This window comes from Melanerpes formicivorus, unplaced genomic scaffold, assembly GCF_026170545.1.
Source record: "Melanerpes formicivorus ecotype bairdi unplaced genomic scaffold, bMelFor1.0.p_v2 SCAF_353, whole genome shotgun sequence".
NCBI classification, from domain to species: domain Eukaryota; kingdom Metazoa; phylum Chordata; class Aves; order Piciformes; family Picidae; genus Melanerpes; species Melanerpes formicivorus.
The window spans coordinates 90738-111579 of record NW_027142705.1 but is presented as its reverse complement, the minus strand read 5'-3'; the positions used below and the strand labels follow the sequence as shown (position 1 = coordinate 111579).

The following is a 20842-nucleotide window of genomic DNA, read 5'->3' as shown; positions in this document are numbered from 1 at the left end:
TGCTCCTGGAGGTGGTGGTGATGAAGACATCACCCAGCATTGGATGACTTCCTTGCTGTGATGCTGGGCATGAAAAACTGCTAAGAAGCCTTCCCCTGTCTCAGGGCAGTTCTGCATCATGGAGGGAGTAAGGACACTGCAACAGGAGCCTGCAAGAAAGTTCCATCTCTGGAGATACTCAAGGCTCTGGGCAACTTGATCTAGTTGAGTCCCTGCTAACTGCAGGGGGCTTGGACTGGATCTGGATGACCTTTGGAGGTCCCTTCCAACCCACACCATTCTATGATTGCAGCCGGTCCCTGCCTCAGGAGCCTTTGTGGTAGAAATCATTGGCATGGAGTGGAACCTTCTTGGGTTTCAGTGATGTCCAGGATAGGACAAGGGGCCATGGGTGCAGGCTGGAGCAGAGGAGGTTCCACAGGAGCATGAGGGATAGCTTCCTCACTGTGAGGGTGCTGGAGGCCTGGAGCAGGCTGCCCAGGGAGGTTGTGGAGTCTTCTTGTGTGGAGAGCTTCCAGCCTCTCCTGGCCATTGTGCTGGTGGGCAAGCTGCTTGGGGTGCCCTGCTGGAGCAAGGAAGTTGCAGGAGATGACCTCCAGAGGTCACTTCCCACCCTACTATTCTGTGGTTCTGGGCTCTCACAGTTTGGTTTCTTTCTGTTCAGGCATGGGAAGAAAGGGAGACAACAAGAGAACAGCTGTGAGGAGGCTGTGTGGTCCCTGGAGGGGACGTGGTGGAGGGAAGTGGCCATGCAGGGGAACAGCTCAGGCAGGAGTTGGTTGCTCCATCAACCTCTGTCCTGAGGGGTGCACTGGACATCAGCAATATATTCTTGGGGAGACACTGGAACAGGTTGCCCAGGGAGGTTGTGGCTGCCTCCTCCTTGGAGGTGTTCCAGGCTGAGTTGGATGAGGCCTTGAGCAGCCTGTGCTGGTGGGAGGCGTCCCTGCCCATGGCAGGGGGTTGGAGCTGGATGATCTTGAAGGTCCCTTGCAACCCAACCCATTCCAGGATTCTGTGTCCTCAGCTTTCCTTCTGTCCTTCAGCACTGATGGTCAGCATGGCCATGAGGGCTTCACAGGAGATCCATGGGACCTGTTGACTCCTGGGTGGGTCCTCAGTGCACCTTCACTTGGGTTCTTGGGTTGGAAAACCAGGTGAAGGTGCAAATTGGTTTTGGAAGATGTGCATAAAGCTTTAGCTTTTGCTTTGTGAAGGCTTGGTGGCATCTCTCAGGCTTAGGGAGCTGGCATTCACAGTGACCTGACTGTCCTGTGGTGCCCACCCTGTAGATGTTACCTTCATCTGGAGGCCTCCAGAGAAAGGAGCTCAGGTCTGCACTGGGAGTGAGAGGCAGGAATGGAGGCTCCTGGGTCCTCTGCTCTAAGAGCTTCCCTCACTTGACCCAAGCAAGGCTGAAGGTTTCCTCCTGCACTTCTTCTGCCATGGCAGGGAGGTTGGAACTGGTCCCTTCCACCCAAACCATCCTACAAACCTAGGAGCAGGTTGCCCAGGGAGGTGCTGGAGTCACCAGCCCTGGAGATGTTCAAAACCCAAGTAGACGTAGCACATTGGAGTGTGGGCTGGGTGACCTCAGAGGTGGGCTGGGTGACCTCAGAGGTGGGCTGGGTGACCTCAGAGGTGAGCTGGGTGACCTCAGAGGTGGGCTGGGTGACCTCAGAGGTGAGCTGGGTGACCTCAGAGGTCTTTCCCAACCTTCATGATTCTCTGATTTTCTCTGGGCTCTTCTGAGGGTCTTCTCCCATTTTCCAGCTGAAGGGCAGCAGGTTCAGGGAATGGTTTAGGTTGCAAGGGACCATCAAGATCATCCAGCTCCAACCACCATGGGCAGGAACACCTCCCACCAGCCCAGGCTGGTGGTGGTGGGGGCCACGTTCATCCCTCTACATCATGTTGGAGGGAGGAGGAAGTCCTGGGCTGACAGTTTGTGGCCCTCTTTTTGTTCCACCTCCATACAACCCCAACCCAAACTCAACAGTTCACCACATCACCTGTGGTCTTCAGCCCTGCCCTACCAGTGTGGCCTCCAGGCTGAGGAGTCCACCTGGCAGGCAGAGTTGGGCCAGCAGCAGTGGCCTGTCAAACACCAATCTATTGATACTCATTAATGAATGACAAGCCCTTAAGGAGGGAAGCTGCTGGAGCTGCAGGGAGGCACAACCCATCGAGTGGGTTTTGAGGGAGACTCTGAAGGAGTTGTTTATTTCAAGTCCTTTCTAGAGTCAAGAGGGTGTGGAGACACCTTCTGTGGTGTCTGCTGGATGCTGAACAGCATCAGGCTGGGAGGAGAGCTGGGAATGTTCAAGCAGAGATCTCTGAAAGATGCCTTCAGTGAGCCTGCAGCTGCTGTGAGCCTGCAGCTGTCGCCTCACCCTGCTGTCCACAACGGCTGGGGGAGGAGAAAAGTCTCAGGACCTGCTTTGCAGAGAGTTGTGGAATGTGTTGAGTTGGAAGGGACCTTCCAAGACACAGAGACCTGGCTTTGGTTAGTCTGGAGAAGAGAAGGTTGAGACTTGATCAATGTCTACAAAACTGTGAGGGTGGCTGTCGGGAGGATGGAGCCAGGCTCTGCTCAGTGATGCCAGGGACAGGACAAGTGTCAGCGGGCACAAGCTGGAACCCAGGAGCTTCCACCTCAACATGAGGAGAGACCTGTTTGGTGTGGGTACTGGAGGCCTGAAACAGGTTGCCCAGAGAGGTTGTGGAGTCTCCTTCTTTGGAGACTTTCAGGCCCCACCTGGATGTGACCTGCTCTGGCAGGGGGGTTGGACTGAATGACCTCTGGAGGTCCCTTCCAACCCCTGCCCTTGTGTGATTCAAGACCACCCAGCTCCAACCCCCTGTCCTGGGCAGGGACCCCTCCCACCAGCCCAGCTTGCTCCAGGCCTCATCCAGCCTGGCCTTGAACATCTCCAGGGAGGGGAAGCCACAACCTCCCTGGGCAGCCTGTGCCAGGCTCTCCTCACCCTCACTAAAGAATTTCCTCCTCACCTCCAGTCTCAATCTGCCCTCTCCCAGCTCAAAGCCTTTGTCCCTTGTCCTGGCACTCCCAGCCCTTGTCCAAATCCCTCCCGAGCTCTCCTGGAGCCCCTTCAGGCACTGCCAGGCTGCTTCTGCTTGGATCATGAAAATCCAGACTCAGAACCCTGCAGTGTGGCAGCTGAGATCTTGTTTGCACCTCAGTTGGGAGGGAGGCGCTGGACTGAGTGCTGATTGTGTTTGTTGAGGTGTGCCAGGGATCTTCAGAAGGGCAACCAAGCTGCTATAGCCATGACCAAATTCCTGCTTGACAACAGCTGGAGAGGAGCCAGGGGGTGCCCAGGTGGCCAAGATGACCACCAGCAGCCTGGCCTGGAGCAGCCACAGTGTGGGCAGCAGGAGCAGGGCAGGGATTGTCCTGTGCTGGGCAGGCTACAGCTGGAATCCTGGGGTCACAGTTGGGCTCCTCACTGCCAGAAGGATCTTGAGGGCTGGAGCAGAGCCAGAGAAGGGCCACAGAGTTGGGGAAGAGTCTGGAGAAGAGGGCTGGGGAGGAGGATTTGAGGGAGCTGGGGGTGGTGAGGCTGGAGAAGAAGAGGCTGAGTGAGACCTCCTTGCCCTCTGCAGCCCCTGAGAGGAGGCTGGAGCCAGGTGGGGGTTGGGCTCTTCTGCCAAGGAACAAGGGACAAGAGCAGAGGAGATGACCTCAATTGCCCCAGGGGAGGTTCAGGTTGGCCACGAGGAACAATTTGTGTCCTGCAGGAGTGGTCAGGGCCTGGCCCAGGCTGCCCAGGGAGGTGGTGGAGTCACCATCCCTGGAGGTGTTGTAGAACCCTGTGGCCATGGTGGGGTTGGGTTGGTGTTGGACTGGATGACCTTGGAGGTCATCTCCAATGCAAACAATTCTATCATTCTGCCCTCTTTGGTCACCCCTGAGGACACAGCACCAGCCTGCAGGATTTGGATTGACCTCTTCCTAAGGAGGTCTCAGTGGTTCACTGCTGAAGAAGCCCTTTGGGAGTGGGGAGCCAAAGCTTTGGCCAAAATCCCAAAGGAGTTTGAGGTTCTTTTGGAAAAGAGAAAGGTTTCTCCTCTTCTTCTGCCAGGGGAGCCTCTCAAACCTCTGCAGGGTGGGATGTCCCCTGGTTGTGGTGGTCACCTCTTTCAGAGGTGTGACCAGCAGCAGGCATCAGCAGGCTGCTGTGGCAGTAAAGAGTGAACCACATCGTCTGGTGAGCAGGGCAGGGGCTGGAGCTGGGGTTGTGCCGGGTTTGATGTGAGGTGAATCTCCAAGGAGCATGGAGGTGTGGAGTCCCACCCCTGGAGGTGCTGAGGGAACAAGGGGCTGTGGCACTCTGGGGACATGGTCTGTGGCCACTGAGTGGTTTCCAGTGTGGGTGGGGAAGCACTGAGCAGGCTGCCCAGGGAGGCTACCTGGAGCTGTTCAGGGCCAGGCTCCCCTTGTCCCCTCCGCCTGCCCTTGTCCCCTCCGCCTGCCCTTGTCCCCTCCGCCTGCCCTTGTCCCCTCCGCCTGCCCTTCTCCCCTCCGCCTGCCCTTCTCCCCTCCGCCTGCCCTTCTCCCCTCTGCCTGCCCTTCTCCCCTCTCCGTGGCTCGTTTAGCAGTAGAGTTTAATCACTTTATTGAGCAAAGAGGCTGCTCAGATACCCAAATATTGCAGATCAAAGCCTGGCAAAACCAAGCTGGGAGATGAGAGAGCAGAGCAGACATTTTCTGCGCTGGCTGCCAGCAGCTGAGCTCTGCCGGTGCTGGTGTCAGGAGCAGGCTGGAGCTGCAGCCTCGGCAGCAGAGGCCTGGGCAGCTTTGGAGTAATTAGCAACTGATGAATAATTGACTGGGGAGGGGTTGTGGCCTTGTCCCCTCACCACCTGCTGATGTGTTCGAGACTCCCTGGGCAGACATCTCCAAGCCCTGTTGTTAATTAGAGCACACACAGACCCCTCCCCTGCTTCCCCCTTCCCCCCCCCCCCGTGTCACCCCCCCCCCCGTGTCACCCCCCCCTCGTGTCACCCCCCCCCGTGTCCCGTGTCCCCCCCCCTTTCGTGTCCCCCCCCCTTCGTGTCCCCCCCCCGCCTCTCTCTGCCCCCCCCCCCCCCCCGCAGGCTTTGGTTGCCCAGGGTGGGTGACAAGGGTCCAGGCAGCACTGCCCAGGAGGAGCAGCTTTCTCCTGCCACCCTCCCAGCCTTGGGCTTTATTGTTGATTTTTATTCTTTATTATTATTGTTTCTGGATGTTTCTGTGGAGGCTGAGTGCTGGGACATCATAAATCAGCTAGAAATCCCCAGGCCAACCCCCTGCCAGGGCAGGGGCACCCTGGCCTGGCCACACAGGAGCACACCCAGATGGGCCTTGAAAGCCTCCAGAGAAGGAATAGAGTAGAATAGAATTAACCAGGTGTGATCAAGTCCAACCTCTCACCCAACACGATCAAAGCAACTCAACCATGGCACCAAGTGCCTCATCCAGGCTCCTTAAACACCTCAGGGCTGTCCACCAAGTGCCTCATCCAGGCTCCTTAAACACCTCAGGGCTGTCCACCAAGTGCCTCATCCAGGCTCCTTAAACACCTCAGGGCTGTCCACCAAGTGCCTCATCCAGGCTCCTCTCCACCACCTCCCTGGGCAGCACATCCCAATGGCCAATCTCTCTTTCTGTGAAGAACTTCTTCCTAACCTCCAGCCTAAACCTCCCCTGGCACAACTTGAGACTGTGTCCTCTTGTTCTGGTGCTGGGTGCCTGGGAGGAGAGGCCAACCCCCACCTGGCTCCAACCTCCCCTCAGGTAGACAGCAATAAGGAGACTGCACAACCTCTCTGGGCAGGCTGCTCCAGCACCCTCACACCAAACAAGTTTGTCATCACGTTGAGGTGGAAGCTCCTGGGTTCCAGTTTGTGCTCACTGCCCCTCCCCCTGTCACCCAGCACCACCACTGAGAGCCTGGCACCCCCAGGTATTTGCAGCCATTGATCAGGTTCCCTCTCAGCCTTCTCCTCTCCAGACCAAACAGCCCACGGGCTCTCAGCTTTCCCCCATCACGTGCTGCATCCTCACAGCCTCTGTCAGACTCTCTCCAGCAGTTCCCTGTCCCTCTTGAAGTGGGGAGCTCAGAACTGTCCCCAGTTACTCCAACTGTGGTCTCACCAGGGCAGAGTAGAGAAGGAGAAGACCCTCCCTTGCCCCTTTGGCCACACTTCTTGATGCCCCCCATCATGCCATTGGCCCTCTTGGAAGAAGTCCCTGGTAGGATGTGTTTAGTTCCTCTATTAGGAGCTACCATGGGAAGATGGAGCCTCAAATGTCCCTAGGAGGACTTAGAATCCACCTCACCTCCCTCCCAGTTCCTTCACATCTCACCTTGCAGATCTGCTCGCTCTCAGGGCTGTCCTGGACATGTCATGGGTGCCCTGGGCAGCCTGGCACACCACTCCTTGACCTCAGGAGGGTCCCTTTCAGCCCCACTCTGGGATTCTCTTTTGTTGTCTCTGAGTTTGAATACTTTGTTCTTCAAGCTCAAGCCTTCATTCAAAGGTTGAACCTGGCTGCTCTTGAAGGGCTCTTCCATACAAAGATTTCTGGTGCCACTCACAGCTTCCTTTGACCCATCTGAAGCTTCCCAGATTCATAAATGCAAGGAATGATTTGGGTTGGATGAAGTCTTCCTCCCTCCAGCCCTGCTCTGGGCTCTCATGTCCCAGCTGGCTCTAACCTCTCCAGCTTCTTCAGACCTAGCTCTTAGGTTTTCTCCAGCTGGCAGCCTCCCTCTTGTGTGAGGAGCCTTGAGATAGCCCTTTGCTGATAATTACAGTGGATCCAGCCTGAGCCCATCCTGGGCTGCTCTTATCACTGGAGAGTGAGCAGAAAACAGCTGTGGAAATGTGCTTGTGTTTAAACAGCCGAGAGAAGAGTGCCCAGGGGACAGCTGTAGGAGACAAGGTCACTTGGAGTTTCTGCAAGAGTGCTTTGCAGGGTCAAAGTCTGCTGAGGAGGACTTGAAGCAGTGAGAAAAGGCAGTCTCCAGTACAGAGGGACAGGATTCCTTCTGCTTCCCTTGGCAGTTCCCAGGGGTGCTGACTCCACCACCTCCCAGGGCTGGAGTTTGCTGCTCTACCCTGATTATATGATCCTGCTCTGGCAGGAGGCTTGGACTCAAAAGATTTCCAGAGGTCCCTTCCAACCCCTAAGATCCTGTGAATCCAGGGGCTGTGCTGCCTTGTTTCCCATAATAACCCTGACTGCCCTCAGAAATGGAGGTGAGCTTGTAGGATGGATCAGGTTGGGGAAGACTCAGAGAATCCTGGAACAGGTTGAGGTGGAAGGGACCTTAAAGCTCATCCAGTTCCAACCCCCTGCCACGGGCAGGGACCCCTCCTACCAGCCCAGCTTGCTCAAGGCCTCATCCAGCCTGGCCTTGAACACCTCCAGGGAAGGGGAAGCCACAACCTCCCTGGGCAGCCTGTGCCAGGCTCTGCTCACCCTCACTCTAAAGAATTTCCTCCTCATCTCCAGTCTCAATCTGCCCTCTCCCAGCTCAAAGCCATTGTCTCTTGTCCTGGCACTCCCAGCCCTTGTCCAAAGTCCCTCCCCAGCTCTCCTGGAGCCTCTTCAGGTACTGCAAGGCTGCTCTAAGGTCTCCCTGGAGCCTTCTCCAGCCTCACCACCCCCAGGTCCCTCAGCTGCTCTTCCCCAGCCCTCTTCTTCAGACCCCTCCTCCCCTTCATTGCCCTTCTCTGGTCTTGCTCCAACCCTCAAGATCCTTCTGGCAGTGAGGAGCCCAACCCTGAGCCCTGGATTCCAGCTATGGCCTTCCCAGTGCCCAGTCCAGGGGCCCAATCCCTGCCCTGCTCCTGCTGGCCATGCTGTGGCTGCTCCAGGCCAGGCTGCTGGTGGTCATCTTGGCTACCTGGGCACCCCCTGGGTTCTCTCCAGTGAATTTGCTCGTGGCTATGCCAGTAATGGGTTGTGTGGGAAGGGAGCTCTGGGATGCTGTGCTCTGGAGACCCTGGGAACATTGGGTTGAGTTGAAAGACAAGAAGTAGAGATCCAGCTGCAGGAATTTCCTTCCCTCAGCTCCTCTTGGAGCTAGCTCAGAACTGCCTGGTGGTTCCCTGCTGTGAGGGGGAGCAGCAGGAGCTCTGGGCACACATGGGGTTGCTTGCAGGGGTTGTCTGAGGCTGGCCCAAGGCTGCTGGCACCTTGGTGGCCCTTTTTTAACCCCCTGCTCTTCCATATCTGTTGTGTGTTGGCAGCAAGCCTGGAATGGTCACAACCCCCAGCAGAGCCAACCCAGGGCTCCTCCTTCCCTCAGTCCCAGCCTTGCTCGGAGTTTGGGCTGGGGACTTCTGGTTGGGAGCTGAGCACTTCGCTGCAGGAGAAACAAAAATCACTGCAATTTTGAGCCCAAAACAAAGCTTTTCAGCACCAGCTTCCCAGATTTATCTGCCAGGGAAGCAGAGCTTGGTAAAGGAGGGGGAATAAAAGCCATGGATCATCCAACTCCATTCCTTTTGGCTTTGGCATAGTGGGAAATAAAAGCAGCTGCTGGGGTTGTGGCTGGAGGAACTGACTGCCATGGAGTTAGACCAAACCAGTCCCCAGGTTTGTAGGTGGCTTTTCCCTACTGAAGGATTCTCCTCTCTTCTCACTGCAGGATGGCAGACACAGACCTCTTCATGGAATGTGAGGAGGAGGAGCTGGAACCATGGCAGAAGATCAGTGATGTGATTGAGGATTCTGTGGTGGAGGATTACAACTCAGTGGATAAAACTGCTCCAGGTAATTCCCTTAGAGTGGGAGTGGGTTGGGTTTGTGGTTTGCTTATCTGCTGGGGTTGCAAAATGACCTCAGCCCTGGGTGTGAGGAGCAGACTCTGTGCTCTGGTCACCAGCATGTGGCCTTTCTTCTTGCTTGAGGGGTCCGACTCTTCATGCTTTGTGCTGGCAGGGGAAAAAACTCATGGATGCCAGGCCCCCCAAAGAGCATCCATCAGCAAAACTGGCCTCAAACTAAGGCAGAGGATGGAGGGGTTGAAGCCCACCTTGGATGTCTGACTTCTGAAGGATCATAGAAGCACAGAATGGTAGGGTTGGAAGGAACCCTTGGAGATCAGTCCAACCCCCATGCCAGAGCAAGGTCACCCAGGGCAGGACACACAGGAATGCATCCAGATGGGTTTGGGAGGTCTCCAGGGAAGGAGACTCCACAGCTTCTCTGGGCAGCCTGTTCCAGGGCTCCAGCACCCTCACACCAAAGAGTTTTCTCATGTTGAGGTGGAAACTCCTGGCTTCCAGCTTGTGCTCCTTGTTCCTAGTTCTGTGACTCTCTCTCTTCCTCCTGTCTCGCAGTAGCTTGTTGGAAATGGCTCCATCAGCTCCTTGAGATGAAGACTTGATGGAGCCAGGTCTCCCAACCAGCCCATTCAGTGCTGCACACAGTGACCTCTGTGAGCCCCAGGGCTCTTCCTACACCTTCTTGAAGTCCTCCTGGAGTTTAGGTGTGCTGCCAACCAGCTCTGCAGCTGGATGTTGGAATCATAGAATGGGTTGCGTTGGAAGGGACCTTCAAGATCACCCAGTTCCAACCCTCCTGCCATGGGCAGGGACACCTCCCACCAGCCCAGGCTGCTCAGGGCCTCCTCCCTTCTGGTCTCAGCAGCCTGAGACATGAAAACCAAACCTGCAGGGAACAAAGCTCTGGATCCAGCAGGATGGGGAGGAAGAGGAACCAGGAAGTGTTTAGCATTGGAAATGGAAACATTGGTGGGTTTGCACAGTTCTGGAGCACTTTGGGGTGTCTGATGGAGTCAGTTCTCCTCTTGGTGGCACTGCTGCAGCAGAGGATTTGTTTGGGAGCAACCCAAAATCCTTCAGCCCACAGCACAGCCCTGAGCGCTTGGCAGGTCCCTGCCAGCTCCTGTGACACAACTTGGACTTGCAGGGGAATCCTTCTTGGCTTGATGCCAGTAAGGGTTTGGAGTGGCAGAGTGCCACCAGGACATCTGTCACCTCCTGCAGTCCCTGCTGGCCCAGTAGCTGAGGCCCCAGTTGAAGCTGTGGCGTTGGGAGGTGAGGCATGGCTGGAGGCAGCCCACAGCAGGCTGGGGCTGGCAGCTTGCCTTTTGGTTTCCATTAACAAAAACCCTTAAGGAACCAGGGCTGAAAGAGGCCCAGCAGAGCCTCCCTTCTCCTGGGGAAGCTTTTGGTGGCTCTGGTTTGGGGGTTGTTTCCCCTCTCTGGGAAGTTTTGGGTGCTTTTCCCATTCATTGATTGGGATTGGAAAGGACCTCCAGAGATTATCCAGTCCAAGCCCCCTGCAGAGCAGGGGCACCCATGGGATGTCACCCAGGAACACATCCAGATGGGTTTTGAAAGTCTCCAGAGAAGACTCCACAACCTCTCTGGGTAGCCTGCTCCAGGCCTCCAGCACCCTCACAGTGAAAAAATCCTCCTCATGTTCCTGTGGAACCTCCTGGACTTCAGCTTGTGCTCATCACCCCTTGGCCTGGCACTGGGTACCACTGAACACAGCCTGGTCCCTGGAAGCCAGAAGGTTCCACCTCAACCTGAGGAGAAACTTGCTTGGTGTGAGGGTGCTGGAGGCTTGGAGCAGGCTGCCCAGGGAGGTTGTGGAGTCTCCTTCTCTGGAGACCTTCAAAACCCCTCTGGATGTGTTCCTGTGAGACCTTCCCTGGGTGACCCTGCTCTGGCAGGGTGTTGGTTTGATGATCTCTGGAGCATCATAGAATGAGAAGAAATGGATGGGACCTCCAGAAGTAACACATCCAAGGTGGGCTGCCAACCTTCACATCTCAGCCCCTCCATCCTCTGCCTCAGTTTGAAGCCAGCTCTATGATTGATGCTCTTTGGGAGCTGGTGGCTTTTTTTCCAGCAGTTGTGTGGCTTGGATCTGAATCTTCCAAGGCCTTCTGCCTGGTGTCAGCCTCAGGAGAGCACTTGGATGTTGTCCTCTGAGGAGTGCCAGGCAGGCAGCAGCCAACCTAGCAGCAGCTTCCACGGGAAGAAGTTGTGCTGGCAGTGGGTCAGAAGGGTTTGGCACCCAGCAGCTCCGTTCCTGGATGTTCTCAGTTCCAGAGGAAACGTCTGCTGTGGGGTACAACAACCAGACCCTCCAGCACCAGGAGCTTCAGGTTGGACCATTTGGTAACCCTGAAATCACCTGAGTGTTCTCTGTCTCCTCTTGTTGTTTTGGGCTGCATTCAGCAGTGTGGGCAGCAGGGCAGGGGAGGTTCTGCTGCCCCTCTGCTCTGCCCTGCTGAGGACACCTCTGGAGGGCTGGGGCCAGGGCTGGGCTCCCCCCAGTTGCAGAGGGCCTGGGAGCTGCTAGGGAGGGTCCAGGGGGGGCTGGGAGCTGCTGAGGGGCCTGGAGCACCTTTGGGAGGAGCAAAGGCTGAGAGGCCTGGGGCTGAGAGGCTGGAGGAGAGCAGCCCCAGAGGGCAGCTGCTGAGTGCTGAGCAAGAGCTGCAGGGGCTGGGGGGGGCAAGGGGCTGGGGCTGGCAGCTGCTCAGTAGTGCAAAGGGGTGCAAGGGGCAGAGAGTGGAGGGCAGGAGGTTGGAGCTGGGCAGGAGGAGGAAGTTGCTTGGGGGGAGGCTGCTGGAGGCCTGGAGCAGGCTGAGCCCAGAGAGACTCTGGAGAGCTTCCAACCCCCCCTGGGCACTGTGCTGCTGCTGGGCACAGCTGGGGGCAGCCCTGCTGGGGCAGGGAAGTTGCAGGAGATGAGCTCCAGAGCTCCCTTCCCCCGCACCATGCTGGGTTGGGGGTTCTGTGTCACACCTCCCTTTGCCAGTGGGGAAGCCCTCGAGACATGAACTGCAGGAGGGGTTCAGCAGTGCACAAAGTCAGGCAGGGGTGAGCTGAGCTTGGTGTGGAGGAATGGGCCAGGGGAGGAAGCAGCTGAAGCCCAACTGCAGTTAAGCCCCCAGTGGCCCCCCCAGTGCTGCCTGGAGACACCAGAAGGTGTTGATCCCAGCCCATGTTTTGCTGCTGCTGAGCAGAGCTCCCCAGCACCAAGGCTTCCAAACCACCCTCCCTGCCTCAGAGGCAGCTGTGAGTGGGAAGATCCTGAGATAGGACCAGGCCTGGAGGCAGCCCCAGCTGTCCAAAGGGAGAATCCCAAACCACCTCAGAGGCATGGGGGGGATGTTTGTTATTGGGACCTTGTCTTCTGGACCAACCACTGCTTGCACTGAAGCTCTGCTTCCTAGGAATCCTCATCAGAGAAGCATGGAATGGGTGGGGTTGGAGGGGAGGCTTTCAAGGTCATCCAGTTGCAGCACCCTGCCATAGGCAGGGACAGCTCCCACTAGCCCAGGATGCCCTCATCCAGCCTTGGCCTCCTCCTGTGTATGAAACTGTCTTGAGCTTCAACCCTCGTGGGGTTTTGCCTATCTCATGTCCTCCCCACTGCCCTGCTGAGGGCCTCCAGCCATTGTCAATTCCCCACATCACAGGCAGCTGTGGTGGGCACTGGGGAGATGAAGGTGTGGTGGTCACCAGAGGAAGAAGTCCTTTTTTGGACCCCTTCCTGGGCTCAGGGGGTTGCCAGGTGCTAGGCAGTAACCTCAAGAGCCAGACCACCCCTCTCCTGGGTGCTTGCTCCCATCATGTTCCCACCACCCAGAGTGGAAGAGTCAGGGGTGTGCAGGTATTGCCTTGACTCCTGACAAGGGGTTTTTGGTCTCCTGCCTTCTTCCCTGACCATCTGAGGGGGAGGAGACAGCATCTGGCTGTTGATGCTCTCATGGAGTGAGGGCAAACTGCAGCAGCCAGCCCTGGAGGATCCTTCTTAGCTTTAGTCTTCCCCAGGTCAGGATTTTGGTGTGGTCTGGGTGCTCTCAGTCTCCTTTTGTCTTTCTTTTGTTGAAGTTTGTCTGGCACATTGTGAAGGTTTGGTCCCCATAGCTCTCTTTCTGTCCCAGGGTGCTGAAGGTACCTTGAGGTTACCTCCAAATCCTTCTCATCTCCTGCTCCTGGTCTGTCAAAGCCCTCAGCAGACTCTGATGTTCCTGGTGCTCTGTGGGTGCTCTTGGGATGCTGTCAATGTTGCTCTGTTTCTGGTAATCTCCTTCTGCCAGGAGTGGTGGTGGTGGTCCTCCAAGCTTCTGGTCACCTCCTTGCATCAGGGGGGGTGGGGGTCCAGTGTAAGTTCTTCCAGCAGGTGAATGGACTGGGTTGGAAGGGAACTCCTAAGCTCATCCAGGCCAACCCCCTCTGCAGTCAGCAGGCAACCAGATCAGGCTGCCCAGAGCCCTGTTGAGCCTCACCTTGAATGCTTGGCTTTGTTCAGAAAGCAGGAGGAGCCCTCTGTGAGGTGGCTCAAGGCTGAGGGATTTGAGTGCCTGCTTCCTAGGCAGCTTGGAAAATCCTGGCCAGGACATGCAGAAGGCCTCAAGGTCTCTGCAAGTTCACTTTGGAGAAGTCCTTCAGCTCCTGAAGCCTGGATCTGCCAGCTGAGGGTGCTGTGAGGAGCAGCAGCTCTTTCCACCCCACCAGTGTGACTCTTGGCTGTGTTTCTCTTTCCCTTCCAGCTGGCAACCCCCTGGTTCAGCAGAGTGGGCAGCCTCTGATCCTGACCCAGAGCCCCAGCTCGGGGCTGGGCACCATGGTGACCCAGCCAGTGCTGCGCCCGGTGCAGATCATGCAGAACGCCAACCACGTCACCAGCTCGCCAGTGGCCAGCCAGCCCATCTTCATCACCACCCAGGTGAGCCCAGGGCAGACCTCAGAGAGTGCTCCAGTTCCCCTCCTCTGCTTTAGTGAGTCCTGTGGTGGAGTGAATTCAATCATGAAGATTGGAAAAGATCTCTGAGACCACCGAGTCTGCAGCAGGGGTGGGGAGAGCCTGGCACAGGCTGCCCAGGGAGGCTGTGGCTGCCCCCTCCCTGGAGGTGTGCAGGGCCAGGCTGGATGAGGCCTTGAGCAACTTAAGCTAGTGGGAGGTGTCCCTGCCCATAGCAGGGGGTTGGAACTGGATGATCATTATGATCCCTTCCAGCCCAACCCATTCCATGAATCCATGAATAAATCCAACCTTCTTCCCAATGCCTCCATCACCACCAGAACATGTCCCAGAGCTCCACATCTCCTCCTGTTTTGAATAGCTCCAGGGCTGTTAGACTTGAGCCGGACCCTGTTTGGGTTGGAGTTTGGATGTGTGTGGCTTCAGCAGAAGTTTATTTGGCAGCAGAGGCTGTTCCCAGTCCCCTAGCAGTGGAATTTTCCTTGGGAAGGTTGGCAGCATTCCAGACCCCCAGAGCCAGCACAGCTCTGCTGAGACTTCATGCTGGGTCTCACTGGAGGCCTCACCAGTGGAGCTTCACTCCCAGCTTAGCTGGATCCAGCTCCCTGTGGGAATTCCACCTGCTGGATGATCCACTGCTGTGCTCTGCCTTCCTGGGATGGATGTTCTTAGTGCCTTCTGGCTTTGAGCATTTGCAGAGCCCTGGGAGAAGATTTCTGTGTGGGCAGCAGGAGCAGGGCAGGGATTGTGCCTCTGGACTGGGCACTGGGGAGGCCACAGCTGCAAGCCTGGGCTCAGGGTTGGGCTCCTCACTGCCAGAAGGACTTTGAGGGCTGGAGGGGGGCCAGAGAAGGGCTGGGGAAGGGTCTGGAGAAGAGGGCAGGGGAGGAGCAGCTGAGGGAGCTGGGGGTGGTGAGGCTGGAGAAGAGGAGGCTGAGGGAAACCTCCTTGCTCTCTGCAGCTCCCTGAGAGGAGGTTGGAGCCAGATGTGGGGTTGGGCTCTTCTTCCAAGGAACAAGGGACAGGAGCAGAGGAGATGACCTCAGGCTGCCCCAGAGGAAGTTCAGGTTGGCCATGAGGAGCAATTTGTGTCCTGCAGGAGTGGTCAGGGCCTGGCCCAGGCTGCCCAGGGAGGTGGTGGAGTTCCCATCCCTGGAGGTGTCAAAGAACCCTGTGGCCATGGTTTGGTGGCCATGGTGGTGTTGGGTTGATGTTGGACTGGATGCTCTTAGAGGTCTTTTCCAACCTCAGGGATCCTCTGGCAGTGTGAGGGGTCCATGGGGGAGTTGCTCAGCCTGTCACCAGTGCTGGGACTTTGCCTGCAGGGCTTCCCTGTGAGGAACGTGCGGCCGGTGCAGAACACCATGAACCAAGTTGGGATTGTTCTCAACGTGCAGCAGGGGCAAACTGTCAGACCCATCACCCTCGTCCCAGGTAAGGCCTGAAACAGGGCAAAAGTGCTCCTGAGTCCCTGTGTAGAGCACAGCAGCTCTGCAGGGGGGTTAGTGCTGTAGGAGGTGACTTCTGTCCATGGTTGTGACTGTAGTTCCACGACCTGGCAGCAGTCACTGAACTCTGCATCCATGATCAATCTTAGTCTGAGACATGAAATGAAGGTGGTGGAACCTTCCCCCCCACATAAGAAGGGCATGGAGCTGTTGAAGAGGGTCTAGAGGATGCCACCAAGATGATCAGAGGCTGGAGAACCTCCCCTATGGGGATAGAGTTGGGGCTGTGCAGGCTGGAGAAGAGAAGGCTTCAGGCAGACCTTAGAGCAGCCCTCCAGTAGCTGAAGGAGCTCCAGGAGGTGCCTAGTGTGAGGTGTCCCTGCCCATGGCAGGGGGGTTGGAACTGGATGATCATTGAGGTCCATTCCAACCCAGCCCATTCTATGAATCTAGGAGTCATGCAGTTTCAACCCCCCTGCCATGGGCAGGGTGGTGAAGGAGCTGTGGAAGCTTCTGGGGAGCCATTTAGTGTGTGCCCTAGGCCTTTGGGAGGTGCAAGTCTCATCTTTAAACTTCATCAACTATTTGTGAATAGTTAGTTAGTCCCAGGCTTGGCAGAGAGAGAGAATGGATGGACTGGATGATCCTCAAGAGCTTCTCTAACCAAAAGGATTCCATTTCCTTCCAGTGCCTGAAGGGCTCCAGGAGAGCTGGGGAGGGACTTTGGGCAAGGACTGGGAGTCCCAGGCTGAGGGACAATGGCTTTGAGATGGGGGAGGGGAGATAGAGGCTGGAGATGAGGAAGAAACTCTTCAGAGTGAGGGTGAGGAGACCCTGGCACAGGTTGCCCAGGGAGGCTGTGGCTGCCCCTTCCCTGGAGGTGTTCAGGGCCAGGCTGGATGAGGCCTTGAGCAAGCTGGGCTGGTGGGAGGGGTCCCTGCCCGTGGCAGGGGGTTGGAGCTGGGTGGTCTTCAGGGTCCCTTCCATCCCAAGCCATTCTCTGAAGCTGCTGGCAGCGTGGGGAGCTCAGCAGCAGGCTGTTTCCTAAGGAGGCTCAGGCTCCTCACCTCTGTGCCTTTGTGTCTTTGAAGCCCCAGGTACCCAGTTTGTGAAGCCGGCCGTCGGCGTGCCCCAGGTCTTCTCTCCCATGGCCCAGGTGAGAGCAGGCAGCACTGTGCCTGTCCGCCCTGCCGCCAACACTTTCACCACGGTCATTCCGGCCACGCTCACCATCAGGAGCACTGTGCCACAGTCCCAGGCTCCACAGCAGAGTAAGTCCACTCCCAGCACCTCCACAACTCCTACTGCAACGCAGCCACCAGCGCTGGGACACTTAACTGGGCAGCAGCCAGGGCAGTCCACTCAAGCTACTAACCCCAAATTAGGTAAGACCTGAGACCTGCCATGGAGAAGTGAAGGGGGTCAAGGGTGTCAATGGTTGGATCTGAGCTGCTTACAGGCAGAGAGGTTGAGTCACAGCTCCTGGGCTCTTGGGTTTTGCTGCTTCTCACTGACTTGCTGTTCATCTCCCTTCCCAACCTGGAAAAATCAAGATGATTCTGGCACCCCCTCCAGGCTGATCCTGGCATCCTCTCCAGTTGGCTTTGGGAAGCAGTTCAGATGTGGGGCTCTGCCATCAATTAGATCAGTATTCATCAATGAGAAGCCTTCCCCACCTCCAAACTTGCAAAGATGACTTTTTCTTAACCCTTTGGGTTCTGTTCTCTTTGCAAGATGAGCAGCTGGGGAAGCCAAGCAGAAACTAACCCTGGTGCTTCCCTTTGGTTGGGTTGAGTGGTGGCTGAATTCAGGAGGGAAAAATAAATTCCTCCTGAACACAAAAAAGGGAAACAAACCCTCCAAATTTCTTCATCCACAGCAAGGAGCCAGGTTACTTCTATCATGAAGTGGTCATGAGCATAGAGAAACACAAACACTTGTTGTGACCATCAGTGTCCTGCTGAGCTCACCCTGGGCTCAGCTCCTCCCTTGGAAGGTTTGGGGAATTCATTTTCCCAGTCTGGCCAGCCCTTGTGTGCCTGGGGGGGATAGAACCACACAATGGTGGGGTTGGAAGGGACCTCCTCCAGAGGTCATTCAGCCCAACCCCCCTGCCAGAGTAGAATCACCCAGGGCAAGTCACACAGGAACACATCCAGGCGGGGTTTTGAAGCTCTCCAGAGCAAGAGACTCCACAGCCTCTCTGGGCAGCCTGCTCCAGGACTCCAGCACCCTCACACCTAAGAAGTTTCTTCTCATGTTGAGGTAGAAGCTCCTGGGTTACAGTCTGTGTCCCTTGCCCCTTGTCCTATCACTGAACAGAGCCTGGCTCCATCCTCCTGACAGCCAGCCTCAGATCTTTGTAAAGGTTCCCTCTCAACCTTCTCTTCTCCAGGCCAAACAGCCTCAGGTCTCTCAGCCTTTCATCATCAGAGACATGCTCAACCCATGGCTGAGCCACCTTTGGTGAAGCCTCAAGGTCAGAAGAGCAGGAGATGAGGCCCATCTGTCTGGGGGTGGACTTCAGGCAGCAGATCAGCTCTTGAGTGGCTCCTTCTCAGTCTTGTTGTGTCAACCCTGCCCTTGGCAGTGGGTGTTGAGAACTTGGGGACTGGAAAGAGGCCTGGAGGGACTGGAGAGAGCAGCAGGGAGGTTCCCAAGATGGTGAATGCCCTCAGCACTATTCCTTGGTGAGGACAGAGCCTGGCAGGGAGGTTACCAGGCTGGTGGAGGCCCTCAGCACCACTCCTTGGTGAGGACAGAGCCTGGCAGGGAGGTTACCAGGCTGGTGAGTGCCCTCAGCACCACTCCTTGGTGAGGACACAGCCTGGCAAGGAGGTTTCTAGGCTGGCAAGGAGGTTTCTAGGCTGGTGAATGCCCTCAACACCTTTCCTTCGTTAGGACAGAGCCCTGGCCCGCTGGTGGTCTCCAACAACAGCCCTGTGCATGGTGCCCAGAGGTCCAGTGTCTCCGAGTCGTCATCGCTGAAAGGTGAGGACAGCAGAGCCCCTCCTGCATTGCTACTGAGCAGGATCCAAGTTGAGTTTCTGGAGTAAAACTTTCCAGAATGGAACTACTGGGATCATGGAATGGGTTGGGTTGGAAGGGACCTGAAAGCTCATCTACCTCCAAGCCCCTGCCATGGGCAGGGACCCCTCCCACCAGCCCAGCTTGCTCAAGGCCTTATCCAGCCTGGCCTTGAACACCTGCAGGGAGGAGACATCCACAGCCTCCCTGGGTAACCTGTTCCAGTCTCTCCCCACCCTCACTGTACAGAATTTCTTCCTCATCTCCAGTCTCAATCTCCCCTCTCCCAGCTCAAAGCCATTGTCCCTCAGCCTGACACTCCCAGTCCTTGCCCAAAGTCCCTCCCCAGCTCTCCTGGAGCCCCTTCAGGCACTGGAAGCAAATGGAATCCTTTTGGTTGGAGAAGCCCTTGAGGATCATCCAGCCAGCCATTCTCTCTCTCTCCCAAGCCTGGGACTAACTCTTTTGCTTATTTCGTTTTCTTTCTCTTATTTCCTTCTCTATTTATTTCCTTTCCCAATTCTTACTTCCTTTTCCATCTCTTGTTTCCTTTCCTATGTCTTGCTTCCCTTCCATTCCTTGCTTCCTTTTCTTATTAATTATGAGACACTCCCATTCCTCTGCTGGCTCTGAGGTGTTCATTTGGCCAGACAGCCTGGCAGCCCTTGGCATCCTTCTGCCTCTCCCAGTCTAGTTAGCAGCTAAATTCCCTGCATTTGCTGAATCTAAAGCATTTCAGGGTGTCCAGAAGGCTTGCAGCTGAGGTGGAAGCTTCTCCTGTTGCTCTTCTCTCCTTTGCAGTCAGCTCCTCTCCTATCCCCACCTTCGAGCTGCAGGACGGGGGCAGGAAGGTCTGCCCCAGGTGCGACGCTCAGTTCCGAGTCACTGAAGCTTTAAGAGGACACATGTGTGTAAGTAACCTCCTGCAGTGTGCAAGGAACCCTCTAGGTGTAGCAGCAGCCTGCTAGGGTGTGCAGGTAACCTTCTGAGATTCACAGATGGCATTGGGTTAGAAGGGGGCCCCAGGGACATCCTGCCCAAACCCCCTGCAGGCAGCAGGGACACCTCCAGCCAGAGCAGGCTGCCCAGGGACACTGCAGGTCTGGCCTTGGATGCCTGTAGGGGTGAGGCCTCCACCACAGCCCTGGGCAATCTGTTCCAGTGTCTCCCCTGCCTCATGGTGCAGAACTTCTCCTGATGACCAACTTAAATCTGCCCTGCTCCAGTTCCAAATCATTGCCCCTTGTCCATCACCCCAAGCCCTTCTGAACAGTCCCTCCCCAGCTCTCCTGGAGCTCCTTCAGCTACTGGAGGGCTGCCCTAAGGTCAGCCTGGAGCCTTCTCTTCTCCAGCCTGAGCAGCCCCAACTCTCTCAGCCTGTCCCCACAGCAGAGGTTCTCCAGCCCTCTGCTCATCTTGGTGGCCTCTTCTGGACCCCCTTGAGCAGTTCCATGTCCTCCTTGTGCTGGGAGCCCCAGAGCAGGACACAGTGCTACATGTGACATCTCAGCAGAGCAGATGATCAGAAGACAGTATCTCCAGATTGTGGAGTGCAGAGAAGAGTGGAAAGGAAGACCCATGACCAGGAAAGGCCACAACAAGGAAGGTGGCAGGGCCTCAGCTTCACAATCTGTTGGTGCCAGGGGATGAATTCATTTCCCAGTCTTAGATAGCAGGAACCCAAGGGACATTGACTGGGTTCTTCCTTCCTCAAGGCCTCCTAGAGTCCCTCAGCTGTAGTGGTGGTGGCTCTTGGTGTGTTGAAGAGCAGAAGCTCCTGGCTGCTCTCTGATGGGTGGGGTGGGTCCTGGTTTGCTTCCCTTGCAGTACTGCTGCCCCGAGATGGTGAAATTCCTCAGGAAAAGAAAATCTCCTGAATCTGAAACGAGTCTTCAAGCTGCCAAGCCTCCATCTCCAGAAAAAACTTCATCTGTGGCTTCTCCACCTTCTTCCACCCCTATGCCTGCCCTGTCCCCACCTGCTAAAGCTCCAGAGCCAAGTGAGAATGTGGTTGACTCAACCCAAAGCAAGCTCATCATGTTGGTGGATGACTTCTACTATGGCAGAGATGGTGGCAAAGTCAACCAGCTCCTCAACTTCCCCAAGGTCCCAACATCCTTCAGGTGTCCACACTGCACCAAGAGGCTAAAGAACAACATCAGGTAAGGGAATGGATGCTCTGAGTCATGGGAGTGGTCAGCAAGGGCTGGGAGTGCCAGAACAAGGGGCAGTGGCTTTGAGCTGGAAGAGGGGAGGTTGAGGCTGGAGAGGAGGAAGAAATTCTTGAGAGTGAGGGTGGTGAGACTCTGGAACGTGGCAGAAGGACACAGAGCTGGTGGAATGAGGCCAGGTGCCACAAAGATGATCCAAGGGCTGGAAGACCTCTGCTGTGAGGAAGGACAGCCTGAGAGAGCTGGGGGTGTCCAGCCTGGAGAAGAGAAGATTCCAGGGGGGCCTTAGAGCTGCCTGCCAGTACCTGAAGGGATCCTACAGGAAGGCTGCAGAAGGACTTTTCATCAGGGGGTCTGGAGACAGGGCAAGGATGAATGGTTTGGAGCTGAAGCAGAGCAGGGTTAGAGTGGAGCTGAGGAAGAAG

The 20842-nt window shown here is 56.3% G+C and overlaps 1 protein-coding gene across 3 annotated transcripts in view; it reads left to right on the top strand.

The window, feature by feature from the left end:
• POGZ (pogo transposable element derived with ZNF domain) overlaps window positions 1–20842 on the top strand; it is a 36664-nt gene that overhangs the window by 3874 nt on the left and 11948 nt on the right. For 2 of the 3 annotated variants that reach the window (XM_068170362.1, XM_068170361.1), the window contains exons 2-8: window positions 8667–8791; window positions 13560–13735; window positions 15097–15205; window positions 16311–16604; window positions 18121–18210; window positions 19048–19157; window positions 20074–20408. In XM_068170362.1, coding sequence (XP_068026463.1) covers window positions 8668–8791; window positions 13560–13735; window positions 15097–15205; window positions 16311–16604; window positions 18121–18210; window positions 19048–19157; window positions 20074–20408 — 1238 coding nt within the window. In that variant the 5' untranslated portion in view covers window position 8667. The remainder of the gene's footprint in view (window positions 1–8666; window positions 8792–13559; window positions 13736–15096; window positions 15206–16310; window positions 16605–18120; window positions 18211–19047; window positions 19158–20073; window positions 20409–20842) is intronic. The other variant, XM_068170363.1, reaches the window with a different exon arrangement.